This window comes from Dermochelys coriacea, chromosome 3 (assembly GCF_009764565.3).
Source record: "Dermochelys coriacea isolate rDerCor1 chromosome 3, rDerCor1.pri.v4, whole genome shotgun sequence".
Taxonomy (NCBI): Eukaryota; Metazoa; Chordata; order Testudines; family Dermochelyidae; genus Dermochelys; species Dermochelys coriacea.
This window is the reverse complement of record NC_050070.1, coordinates 178,468,686-178,482,121: the sequence shown is the minus strand read 5'-3', so window position 1 is coordinate 178,482,121 and position 13,436 is coordinate 178,468,686. Positions and strand designations below refer to the sequence as shown.

Sequence of the window (13,436 nt, the reverse complement as noted above, 5' to 3'; positions counted from 1 at the left end):
CCGGTTCTGGTGCCCACTGGAGCGCTGCGCTTATGTGCCAGTATATGAGGCACCTCCGGTCCTGCAGCCTCTCAGTTCCTTCTTGCCGTCAACTCTGACGGTGGGGAAAGAGGGCGGGTCATGAAATGGACATGAGCAACACATCTCGAAGAATAACAGTTACAAAAGGTAGGTAACCGTTTTTTCTTGTTTGAGTGCTTGTTCGTGTCAATTCCATGCTAGGTGACTCACAAACAGTATCCCCAGAGGTGGGACCACTAGGTCCATATCATGTCTGCCAGAAGCATAAACTGAAGCCAGCCATGTCTGCAGGGGTCTGAGATGCAGGCGGACATGATGGACCATGTAAGTACATGCTGCCACGTGACCCAGCAGCTTGAGGCATACCCAGGCGGTTGTGAGCGGGTGAACTCTGCAGTGGGTGATGAGGTCTGACATAGCCTTGAACCATGACGCTGGCAGAAAGGCACTGGCCTGCGTAGAATCGAGCACTGCCCCTATAAATTCTATCTGCTAAACCAGGGTAAAAGTTGATTTCTGTTCATTTATAAGTATTCCTGACAATTGGCCCGCACCAGACTGAGGCTGTGCCGAACCTGCTTTTGCGCCCTGCCTCTGACAAGCCAGTCGTTGAGGTACAAGTATATCAGTACGCCTTGACGCCTCAGGAAAGTGGCCACTTCCACCATGCATTTTGTGATGACTTTTGGGGCTGATGAGAGGCTGAAGGGCAGCGCCGGGAATTGGTAATGGCGTTGGCCCACCATGAATCAGAAGAATCGCCTGTACCCATAGAAAAACAGAAATATTAAAATAGGCGTCCTCTCAGTCGAGGACGGCGTACCAATCTCCCAGATCCAGAGAGGGGATAATGGAGGCCAGGGAGACCATGAGGAACTTCAACTTCTTGAGATACTTCTTGAGGTGACGCAGGTGTAGGACGGCTCTTTGGCCTTCAGGATCAGGAAGTATTGGGAGTAAAATCCCTTCCCCTTCATACAGCCCCTACCCATAGGAGGGTCTCCACCTCCTGGATGAAGAGTTGCTAATGAGACGAGTCCCTGAAGAGGGACAGGGAAGGAGGAAAACTGCAGCGTATAGCCAACCGCTATGAGCACCCATTGGTCCATGGTGACCTTGGCCCATGCAGAGAGGAAGGGAGATAGGTGGTCCAGAAATAAATGGGGGATGGATCCTGGGGTGAGACTGCAACTGTGTCCTCATGTGCACTCTCTAAATGACTGAGAGCCATCTGAGTGACACTGAGGGCTCGACTAGGCAGTTGAGGGGGACAAAGCAGGTTGGCAGTGTTTAAAGCCCATGTTCTTTCTTCTGTAGGAGCTCTGCCGCTGAGGGCCCAAGTATCTGGGCAGAGTTGAAGGCCAGAAGTGTTTCCTAGAGGCCTGTGGTGTGGACAGGCCCAAGGAGCGAAGCCTGTTGAGGGAATCTTTCAGGCCACGCAGCCTGGCATTCATCTGCTCCGAAAATAGAGCAGTGCCCTGGAAGGCAAGGTCCTGAATGGACTGCTACATGGAATGGATCTGAATGGACAGTTGATGCAGATGGACTGCCGCCATGAGCCTTGCCACAGACACCACAGAGGTCATAGACCTGGCTGCCGAATCAGCCGCGTCCAGCGCAGTTTGGAGTGAAGACCTAGCCACAGTCTTGCTCTCCTCCAAGACCGAAGCGAACTGCTGTCTGAGCGCCTGTGGCAGGGAGTCCTTGAATTTTGCCAGGGTGTCCCAGATGTTATAATTGTGTCTTCCCAGCAATGCCTGCTGTTTGGAGGTGCTAAGTTGGAGACTGGCCACGGAATAAATTTTCTTCCAAAAAGGTCCAGTTTCCTTGCGTCCGTATTTTCAGGTGTGGCACTCGCCTGACCCTGCCTATCTCGTTTGTTGGCCACAGTGACTACAAGAGGCCTGGGGGGTGGGTGGGAGTATAAGTACTCATAGCCCTTGGCTGGGATGTAGTACTTCTTTTCTGCCCTGTTCAAAGCTGCGGGCAGGGAGAATGAGGTCTGCCAGAAGGCCTCAATTAACTTCAGAACCTCATCGTGTACCAGGCGTGCCATCCTAGATGGCACCACTGCAACCAGGATATCAAGGAGGCTGTCAGAGGGTTCAGTAAATTCCTCTGCCTCTAACCCCAAATTCAAGGCCATCCTCTTCAAGAGGTCCTCATGTGCCCATCCAGAGAGAGTGGGTGGGCAGGCCTGGTGACCATCTCGTCCAGGGACGATGGCAACACTGGGCAGGGGACAGGTATCCCTTCCTCTATCGGGGAGGCTTCCCCTTGAGTCGAAGCCTGTACCTTAGTACCTGCTTCAGAACCCTAATCTGGTTCCAGTACCGAGACAGGTGTGCCGTAGTCCACTTCCCTGTTGTGGTGAAGGAAGACCGCTGAGAGTATGGTCCCGGCATTATAGGGAGCCCCTGTTAGTTCCAGTGCAGCCCTTTGAGTGGCCATTGCCCGTGTGGCCAGGCACCCACTGCAGGACCGATCAGTGCCTTCGCAGAACTGCAATCCCCTTCCAACTCCGAGGAGGCCTCCTCTCTCAGAGACCAAAGTGGTGCTGATGGTGCCTCTCGCTGTTGGCTCGGATGCGGTGCCAAGCAGTGATGCAGAGAAGGTGACCACTGGTTGGGTCTGAAGAGCGGTGTTGTGTCAGAGACTGGAGCTGAGTCAGTGGTGAGACACATGGAGACAGAGACCAAGGTGATGGAGATCGGGAACGGGGCGTCAGAGAATGGCAGTGCAGTGACCAGTGCCAGAGGCTGACAGTACCAGGGAGATCTGGACTGACGCCAAGTGGTCTGTGATCCTTTTCTCAGTGCTGGGGATTGGGAACGCAGGCTTGGGAACTGGAGTCGCGGAGTAGGAGACCGTGGGTGCAGTGCCAGAAACTGGGGCCATGGCGTTGTGGAGTGGCTGCAGGACTCTAGAGAGCGGTAATGCCCAACTAGCCATTGGGATGGACCCTTGGGTGGTTTACCCTTGGGAGGCGGGACCTTTACTGGTTCCGCCAGTGGGGGATGGTCCCTCAGAGTAGATGGCACTGGTAGAGCCATCAGGTCCCTGACCGCTTGGAAGGCCTCTGGTGTGGAGGGCACTATAAGGTGCATAGGACCCCTGCCGCTCCCTGAAGTCAGAGGTGTTTCCCGTACCGGTCTCAAAGCCCTGAGCAGAGAAGCTTCACCTTGCAGTCCTGTCAGAGGCCGATGGTCCAAGCTGGGTCCTTTGCCTACCACCGCTTTTCCATCTTTTTATGAGGCCAGGGAGTGTCCACGGTCAGTGAGCTGCTTTCTGCGGTGCATCTGCAGCACCAGTCATGGTGAGCAGTGCCGGGAGGAAACTAGTGGCAGTAGGGCGCTCCATTCTGAGGCTGAGGTACTTGGTGCCGAGTCGGAGAAGGAGGGTCCTGAGGCCCGTCTGAAAGCTGCCTCTATCAGAAGGGCATTGAGATGAATGTCTCTATCCTTTGGAGTGCATGACGTAAAGTCCTTACAGATTTTGCACTTCTCTTTAATGTGCAATTCCCCCAGACACCTTAGACAGCTTGAGTGGGGGTTGCTGACAGGCATAGGTCTATGGCAGATGGCACACGGTTTGAAACCCAAGGACTGGAGCATGCCCTGTCCTGGGGACAAAGTCCCTAGGGGGACTACTATCTAGACTAACTACTTACCTAACTATACTTAATGAACTATATACAACTATGAAGTCAAATCACAAAGAGCACTTTGCAAACTGTGAAGGGAGAAAGGCGTTCCTGCGACCCTCACAGGCAGTAAGAAGGAACTGATAGGGCGCAGTACCTGTGGCGCCTCATATACTGGAGCATAAGCGCAAGGCTCCAGAGGGCGCCAGAGCCGACTCTACAGATACCACTAAAGGAAAAATCTCGGGCAGGTGGGTGCGCATACACCTAGCATGGAATTGACACGAGCAAGCACTCGAAGAACCACTGATTTGCCCAATGTGAATATCCTACAGAGCAGTGTTCCCATCTTTGTGAAGAAGAGGAGCACAAATAAAATAATGCGTAAATCCTACAGCATTTATACAGTAAACAAGCATACCTTACTGACCTAATGATCAGACTGATACACCTGTGAAAAACAACATACTCCACTTGGCTAATTTGTTAGCTAGCAGATGGAAGAAGTGGCTGGAATTTTGACTCTTAAGTATCCCTTGACTTGGTGAAGGAGGAAATGTGAAGTGCAAGTTAACACAAGCAGAACATAGTATAAATAGAGAGCAAGATTGGATTTGACACCACTTTTACACAGGACAGATTTTGCAATGTAATATTGAAGGTTTCAAGATTTGCAGGTCAATAAAAGGGTCTATTGATCTGGGTTCCCATGACACCAAAGATTTATGAGTCTGATTTCCAATGCTGCAGGAAAAGTTCCATCTTAGGATGTGGGATCTCATGTCTTGGTAATGTGGTCAGGAATTAGCTGTGGCTGAGAGACAGGTGAAAACATATCTCTTACCTCTGAAAGCTCAAGTGTATTTTGTGTTCTGTGGTCTACATTGACCATACTGCTCATCATCCCTCCCTGCTACATTTGAGTGCTTACATTCAAATGAACTCTGTTCTGCACAAGCTGAAAAGCAATGTAAAAATGTATGCCACATCTCCCATTAGAAAGATGACGCATTGCAGAGCGTATGACAGGAATCCTCTAGGAATACTTCAGGACTAGAAATGGAATACTGCACAGATGGGACTGTTAGGTAAGGGAACTCCCTCTGCTCCATATAAGGTTCAGAGTATTTAGAGCTCTTACATCAATTTATCAGGCCACTTCACTTCCTGAACATTTAAAGTCTAGGCAATAGGATAGGATGCCCTTTGATTTCAATTATTTACATACATTTATACTGAGGCAAGTGTGAGTTTTACTGCTTTTTTAATTTCTTTTTAATACTGAATGTGTAATATCTAAAGGATACCAGAACAGGTACATAAGCAAATATGTAACATGAAGAGAAGGACAGAGTTCTCAATCAAATTGTTAATGGCAATAGGTTAGGACCCTATTTATTGTTAAGAGTTTCACCTTGGGGTCCTCTGTGTCCCTATAAGAGCCCTCTGGACATGCTCACTATGTTTCTAAATTGGCTTTTGCATCTCCTTCCTTCACCTTTCTTCTGCTGGATCATCAGAACCACAGTCTTGTCTGCTTCAGAGGAGTAGGCAATGCTCCCTTGGAAGCAGGCAAAGCCACTCCTTAATCTGACAGAGTGGCTGTGGATTTGGGGATTTGTAAGGGCACATTGGCCAATTAAGTGCCCAATTCAACTGAAAGTCAAGGTGGGCTGGGTACCTAATTCCCATTTATGCTTTGAAAAAATCTTCCCCCAAACCTGTGCCTTTCACAGGACAGTGCAGGGTGTTGGCATTACAGCACTAATCTTGTTAATTGACCAGCAGTTTATGGCTTGTTTATGATTTGATACATTGTATGAATCTTTTGTGTGTGTGCAATGATTTTCAAAGCCCCTAAAGGATTTAGGAGCAAGCATCCTCTTGAAAATCTCCACCTCAGCACCTAACTGCTCTTGTATATGCCACGCTTTATGATTGGTCTAATATTTTCTTTCTGCTTTTAATGTACAAATATATTTAACATACAAGTTAATGAGATGGTCCACATAGTCCCCAAAAATCCTACTGTGACATAGCAGTACTAATTTAAATTTTATATGCAATACAAATAGTTTAAGTACCAATGTTTATTAATGCCGTTCCTGCATGTAGGCCATACTCATTCTCACAACAGAAAATAGAACAATGATATTTTAATGCTTAGACAGCACATTTCATTCAAGGAGCTCAGAGCAACTAACAAACATTAATACCCATGTAAGGCAAATCAGTATTACTATTATCCAAATATTACAGATAGGGAAACCAAGGCACAAAGGGGTTAGGTGACATGTCATACTACCAGCCTGTTACAGAGCTGGGAAAAAGAACCTAGATTTAGACTCTGACTCTGGTGTAATGACCACTAAACCATGCCCCTGCCCTAGAAGGTGAAAGAACTGTCTAGTTAACACATCCGATTAGAAGTACAGTGGGAATCTAACCAGGGAGCTCTAACTTTTCACATAGGCTGTACACAGTCATTAACTCATATAAAATATGTGGATTCTGTACATCCCACAGATGAAAAACATGCTCCTCTGACTTAGGCCTTACCTTCCCACAAGCCACCATGGAAAGGGCCAGCTGGTACCAGAGGTGAAATTCACCAAATGCAAACTTCATTGCTCGCTCCAGACACTGAAAAATAAACATTGGGAGAAATGTCAGAGATGCATTTTTCTCCCTCTGTCAAGGCTGCTGCTCAGACAGCTCAGTGGCCAAGTAAGGGCTTGCACAAATGGACAATTTGAAATGGCCAGAAGTGATCTTTTATGGCATTGTTCCCTTTTTCAATTTCCCTCCTAAGTTAATGGTTAGTTAAAAAGTTAAAAGTTAATGCTCAGCATCTCTGAAAATCGGGCCCCTTTTATTTAAGTGCCTTGGATGGCTTTAGGAGCCTAGTTTGGGCACTCAGACGTGTATATTTTTTACCTAAACTGACACAGACTTGAAGCTGTTTCTAAAAATTTTCAACTACTGTCTTTCCTGCTCACTCCCACCACCAACATTCAACAATTATTTTTCAAAGGACAGTGTTTGTTTACAAGAATTACGCTGATGTCTCAGTAAAAGATCAGGTACCTCAGAAAGCATGACATACTGCCCTCTTCTGCCCAGCGTGATACTCAGAAGGTCATACACTGCAGAAGCATCCTGGAGGCTGACAGCTCGATCATCCTTCTGGTCAGGGGCACGGCTAATTACTGCATCTCTATTCGCCTGGTCACAAACACAAATAAGAAATCTGACCTGATGACAGCGAATTGAGGGCACCAAGCCAAATGCAGAAGGGTATCTGTCTGTGATTGACTGTGTTTACCCATTATCACTCCATGTATGTCAAAACAAGCAGTAGACCTACCTCCCCATTTATTTGCATGAGGCTAATTCAGGATGGCATACATATGAAAGGAAATTCTGGAAACAGCTCATCACCATTAACTTGCAGAATGATAGAAATTACAGATGGAAATGAGCTATTGGGCCAGAATTTCCAGGAGTCAGAATCCCAGGGCCCCATATAAATTGTGTACCTAACTATTTCAATTGCCTGCACCTGTGGCGATTGCACCTACATTGCTGTATATTCCCCCAGGCTTCTGATAGTTTATTACTTCCCAATGGTAGGTATTTCTTTTAATCCTTTCTGCTGTTCACTTTTTATTAGTTAATTTGGGCATGTTGCCCTAGTAATTGGATTTGTCTGTCATCATGTTAATGCATGCAGAGGCCTTTTGCAATGTCACGCCAATAAGATTTTTTTAAAAACATAATTTGTACAGATAATAATTTATTATACATAACTCATAATTCATTGCAATACACTGAAAATTCAATTTAAATAGAACCAACCTTTTAACTTCTGACAAGATAAGGGCAGTCCAGTAACTCACTAGGAATATTCTGAGCTGCCATATAAGGGACTCAGGTTTGACTCCAGTGTCTATACTGGCAACTGAACGACAAAACTTTTGTCTTTCAGAGGTGTTAAAAAAACACCCTCCCAAGAGACGGAAGTTTTGCGATGACAAGCGCCGGTGTGAACAACTCTTTGTTGACAGGAGCTCTCTCCTGCCGACAATGCTGATGCCGCTCATTGGGGGTGGAAGTTTTTTGTCAGCAGGAGAGCTGACAAACAGCAACTACACTGCATGCCTTTTAGTGACTTGGCTGTAGTGACACAGCCCTGTTGCTAAAAGCTGCATAGTGTAGTCATAGCCAAAGACAAAGGATAAAATCCTGACCCCACTGCGACTTCAGTGAGGCTAGGATATCATCCAAAGCATCCAGCCCCTGAGGGTATGACTACTATACAACATGGGCATGGGCTCTGATAAGTGTTTAAGCCCAAACCACACTACCATCCACACACACAAAACCCTCTGATAGGCACCTGCACCCCTCAGAACACAGGCTGCTGGCTCATCCAGAGGTACAAGGGTATAATACTGCAGAATTCTGGTCCACCTATGGTATGAGGACTATGAGGTCCATGATTTTGACAGGAACACCAAGAATCTGCATTTATCTGAAAAGACCTCTACGAGGCAGGTGGGATTCGAGACCTACTGCACCACTGTCTGGTGCAGGGAGCAGATCAAAAGCTTCCAGACTACCAGCGCAAAGTAAAGGATGGGAATTGAGTGTCTGGGAACTCCCCAGCAACCTGCTCCTACTATGAGGAATTTGACCAGAGGCTGACAACCACCCTAGCACAGAATTGGGCATGGCTGACTCCAGAGTAGGGATGATGTGCCTATAACCCTGGAGGGAGTGCCTCATGGCATTCAACAGAACTGCAGACAGGCTCCACAGAAATCCCATCTGGAGCTCCTCAGCTGAAAGGACATCAAGGGCTGAACATTATCCAAGCTGGGAAAACTAAGATTCCCCACAGTTCCATCAAGGGCAAAAAAACCCCAACCCACCTATTCCTCCCAAATGGGAAGGCTGCAAGGTTTATCTTGTAATCGTATTTTCATGTCTTTTTCTCTCTAACTGCAGAGAAATGATCCTGTCAAAAGGTTAAACACAGGAATCAAGCATATAAAAAAAATGACAGAATATGGAGGTCTTACAGACCACGTATATTTCATTATGATAAAACTGCAGCTGTTTCATCGTTATATATTATATGTTACAAACATTCATAGCCACAGTTAGAATCATAGACTCATAGAAGATTAGGGTTGGAAGAGACCTTAGGAGGTCATCTAGTCCAACACCGTGCTCAAAGCAGGACCAACCCCAACTAAATCATCCCAGCCAGGGCTTTGTCAAGCCGGGCCTTAAAAACCTCTAAGGATGAAGATTCCACAACCTCTCAAAGTAACCCATTTCAGAGCTTGACCACCCTCGTAGTGAAATAGTTTTCCTAATGTGCAACCTAGACCTCCTTCACTGCAACTTGAGACCATTACTCCTTGTTCTGTCATCTGCTGCTACTGAGAACAGCTGAGCTCCATCCTCTTTGAAACCCCCACTTCAGGTAGTTGAAGGCTGCTATCAAATCCCCCTTCACTCTTATTTTCTGCAGACTAACTAAGCCCAGTTCCCTCAGCCTCTCCTCATAAATCATGCGCCCCAGGCCCCTAATAATTTTTGTTGCCCTCCACTGGACTCTCTCCAATTTGTCCACATCCTTTCTGTAGTGGGGGCCCAAAACTGGTCGCAATACTCCAGATGTGGCCTCACCAGTGCCAAATAGAGCGGAATAATCACTTCCTTTGATCTGCTGGCAATGCTCCTACTAGTGCAGCCCAATATGCCGTTAGCCTTCTTGTCAACAATGGCACACTGTTGACTCGTATCCAGCTTCTCGTCCATTGTAATCCCCAGTTGAGGAGGCCAACACAATTACTGACAATCAGCATAATCCCTAACAAAGGGCTAAATGGCAACCATAGTTAAAGGAAACTGACAGGTCTAATTCAGCCCAAAATGTAAAGTCTGGTAAAAACAAGCTTTTACAAACTCTAAAACCAACATTTCAATTATTATTTTTTTTAAAAATCACAATGAAATTAAATTTTGTTTATAAAAAAATCCCCTACAGTTTGCAGCACACATTTTGCTGCATTACAATAGTGTATGAGAACCAGAAAATGAAACTGAGACTTTAATGTTTAGTCAGTTTCAAATCAATCTTTCAATCAGGGCCCCAAAATATAATGAAGTAATCTTAATTTATTGTCCAATGTGACAGGAAAGCAAATATTAAACAAAGAAGAATGAAAAGTCAATTAAATTGTTAAACTTGCCTTAAGGATTAACCTTTAAAAAAAGAAGATAACATGGTAGGGCTAAAAGGTTAAGGTAAAAGTGCATAGAATGATCCTTACTGCCAATTAAATCCTCCCACACTTATACGACAGCTTTAAAAAAAAGTTTCTGCATCAGTTACTCACTACAAACTTTTGTGAAAAATAGCTACACTGAAAAAGCACCCACATATTTCGTAAACTGCGAATCAGCCTCACGTCATAGTCAGCCTTACCCTGCTGCTATTTTGGGCCTCTGTCTAGTACTGAATTGTGATTTTGTATTAGCAGAGAGATAGAAGATTCATCAAAACTGGAGAATGTCCATCAATTTCTGCTAACAGATCAATATTACATATCAGTGCCATGTGCCCCTTTGAGAATATCAGATCCTGCAATAAATGGCGTATTACAGGGGTATATGATTTTAGAATAGCTTCTCAATCTGAAGATACTGCACCTTTACCTAGAAAGAGAGCAGTTCAAAATAAGAAAATATTACGAGACTCGTGATAAAATCATGAGAGTTGACAACACTGTATTTTGTTCACATTGGCTGTTAATGCTGCAATAATATGTATTATACACTAAAAAGGTCAGTTAGTACCTTGTATTAGTTAGATATTAGAAGTAATCATTGAGAGACTTGAGATACCATTTATTACTATAATATTACATACAGGAAAAAATTGTGACTCGTTTATTGAAAACCATTTGGGGTGAATCAATACATTTTCATGGTTTACTATTTCCAAGATGAATAATACTGAGATATAGAACAACATTAGCCAGGATTTCATGCTGTATTTATTTAAATTTATAATGAATATAGGTGGGACTTTCAAGAGCATCTACATGACTTGGGAGCACAAGTCTCAGTGAAACTCAATGGGGTTTATGGTTCTAAATCACTTTTTTGAAAATCCCACCCTATTTTTTTTTTCCAAGTGCCTGTGCTGGGTTCTAGGTGCCTTTACCATACATTAAAAATACAATCAAATAAAAATAAACTCAGGCGCTTCTCCTGACCTGCAAGCAAATACAAACCAAACCAAACCTATTCTTAATAAAAATAAATAATAGCCCTTTGTCCACAAACATCAGCCTTTATCACTCCCCAAGGAAGGAGGCAGCCCTTGCAATATGCTGTGAAGATCAACAAAGGCCATTTCAGAACAAAATGGACCCAAGTACTTTAGAGTATGTCTACACAGCAACTAGACACCACTCGGGCTTGTGGGTCTCAGGCTACGGGGATGTTTCACTGCTGCGCAGACTTCTGGGCTCAGGCTAGAGACTGGGCTCTAGGACCCTGCTAGGTGGGAGGGTCCCAGGGCTCGCTCCCCCCAGAAGCCTACACAGCAATGAAATGAGACCCATGAGCCTGAGTTGGCTGGCACAGGCCAGCCACGGGTTTTTCTTTGCTATGTAGACCTACTCTTACTGCTTTATAGCTCAAAATCCACATGCGTAGCCCACCATAGAATACAGAACAGTACTAATGTCATGTACTCCTGGCAAGCTACCTTGCTTCCTAAGCAGGTTGCCATCCTCTCACCAGTTTCAGTTTCCCAGTTGGTTTAAGTTGCAACCCCATGCAGGGCACACTGCAGTAGTCTAACCTCAGGGTGACAAAGGCATGGATCATCATGTGAATAGGGATACTCTGGCCTCCTTCAGATCATCCTCCAGGATTCACAAGTGTGGGGGCTGGTCCCACACCTTGTTCCATAGAAGATAAGCCCATCTCTGTGATGGAATGGGTCAGGAGAAACCTCCATGAGGAGAACCTCACAGAGATTTCCTTTCCTTCCCAGATTATACACACATACACACACCACTGGGGCAATCTGATGCTGTGTTTTATCCTTGCCTCTTCATTCATTTCCCCTTTACAATGTTAATTTCAAAGGGGGAAGGAAAAGATCCCTGCTGGCACCCGACATGGTGATTATATGTGCAGCCCAGCTTTGCGAATGACTGAGCAACACACATACTGATTATATCTGGAAGTCAATATCAGCATTTATATTGAAAAAAAGATAGAGATGACCTTGAGCTTGTCTGTTAGGGAAAGCTGTTTGTATTTACATTATCTACTGAATGTCAGTCTAACTACACCCACAGCGTGTGCCTCCCTGACGCTAACTACCAGAGTACATTGGGCAGCTTTTTTTCCTGTTCTAATGATGCCTGTCACTAAGAAACATAGTTAGATCTTAGCAATACCTAGCTATCATTAGAGCTGCTCTGTAAATTTATTATCCCAGTTATGTAAATGCAAACAGGGAAGTTGTACAATTACAGCGATATTTTACCTTAGCTGTAAAAAAAAAAAAAAAATGAAAACACCGGTTACTTTCTCGTAACTGTTGTTCTTCAGGATGTGTTGTTTACATCCATTCCACATTAGGTGTGCGCGCACCGCGTGCACGAGCGTAGGAAACTTTTTCCCTTAGCGGCTCCCATTGGGCCAGTGGGCCCACCAAGTGGCGCCACTGCGCCGTGCATATATACCCCTGCCGGCCTGACCCCCTCCAGTTCCTTCTTGCCGGCGACTCCGACAGAGGGGTAGCAGAGTGGGTGGTGGAATGAACGTGAACAACATCTCGAAGAACAACAGTTACGAGAAAGTAAGTAACCGTTTTTCCTCATCGAGTGCTTGTTCACATCCATTCCACATTAGATGAATCACAAGCTTACCTCTGGAAGAGGGTAGGAGTCACGGAACAACTGCATGGAGGACCACTCTGCCAACTGCCGCGTCCTCTCTGGCCTGCTGGTTGACCATACAGTGGGTTGTGAAGGTGTGCACCGAGGACCAGGTGGCTGCTCTACAGATCTCCTGGATCGGGACCTGTGACAGGAATGCCGTGGAAGTCGCCTGCACCATGGTCGAGTGGGCCATGACCGCCGGGGCCGGAACACCTGCGAGCTCATAGCATGCCCGGATGCAGCTTGTAATCCAAGAAGAAATCTGCTGCGCCGACACTGGGTGGCCTTTTATCCTCCCGGCTACAGCCACAAACAGTGCGTGGATTTTCGAAAGGGCTTGGTGCGTTCCAAATAGAACGCCAGCGCTCGACACATATCCAGGGCGTGCAAGCTGCGGTGACTCGAGTCTGTATGGGGTTTCGGGAAGAATAGCGGCAGACAAATGTCCTAGCCCAGATGGAATTGGGAGACCACCTTAGGGAGGAACTTGGGGTGCAGCCGGAGCTGCACCTTGTCCTTGTGAAATACTGTATACGGTGGCTTAGAGGTGAGGGCCCTCAGTTCGGACACCCTTCTGGCCGAGGTAATGGCAACCAGAAATGCCACCTTCCAGGAAAGGTGGAGGAGAGAACAGGTAGCGAGGGGCTCGAAAGGGGGTCCCATGAGTTTAGGAAGGACCAGGTTAAGGTTCCATGGAGGGACCGGGTGGCGGGAGTATGGGAACACCCTCGCCAACCCCTTAAGGAACCATCCCACCATTGGGTGGGAAAACACTGAGCCCCCCCCAAGAA

At 46.1% G+C, this 13,436-nt stretch overlaps 1 protein-coding gene across 8 annotated transcripts in view; it reads right to left on the bottom strand.

Moving 5' to 3' along the window:
- TTC7A (tetratricopeptide repeat domain 7A) overlaps nucleotides 1-13,436 on the bottom strand; it is a 268,350-nt gene that overhangs the window by 181,376 nt on the left and 73,538 nt on the right. For all 8 annotated transcript variants that reach the window (XM_038395347.2, XM_038395348.2, XM_038395349.2 and 5 more), the window contains 2 exons: nucleotides 6,752-6,889; nucleotides 6,224-6,307 (listed from right to left, as the gene is read on the bottom strand). In XM_038395347.2, the coding sequence (XP_038251275.1) occupies nucleotides 6,224-6,307; nucleotides 6,752-6,889 (222 nt within the window). The remainder of the gene's footprint in view (nucleotides 1-6,223; nucleotides 6,308-6,751; nucleotides 6,890-13,436) is intronic.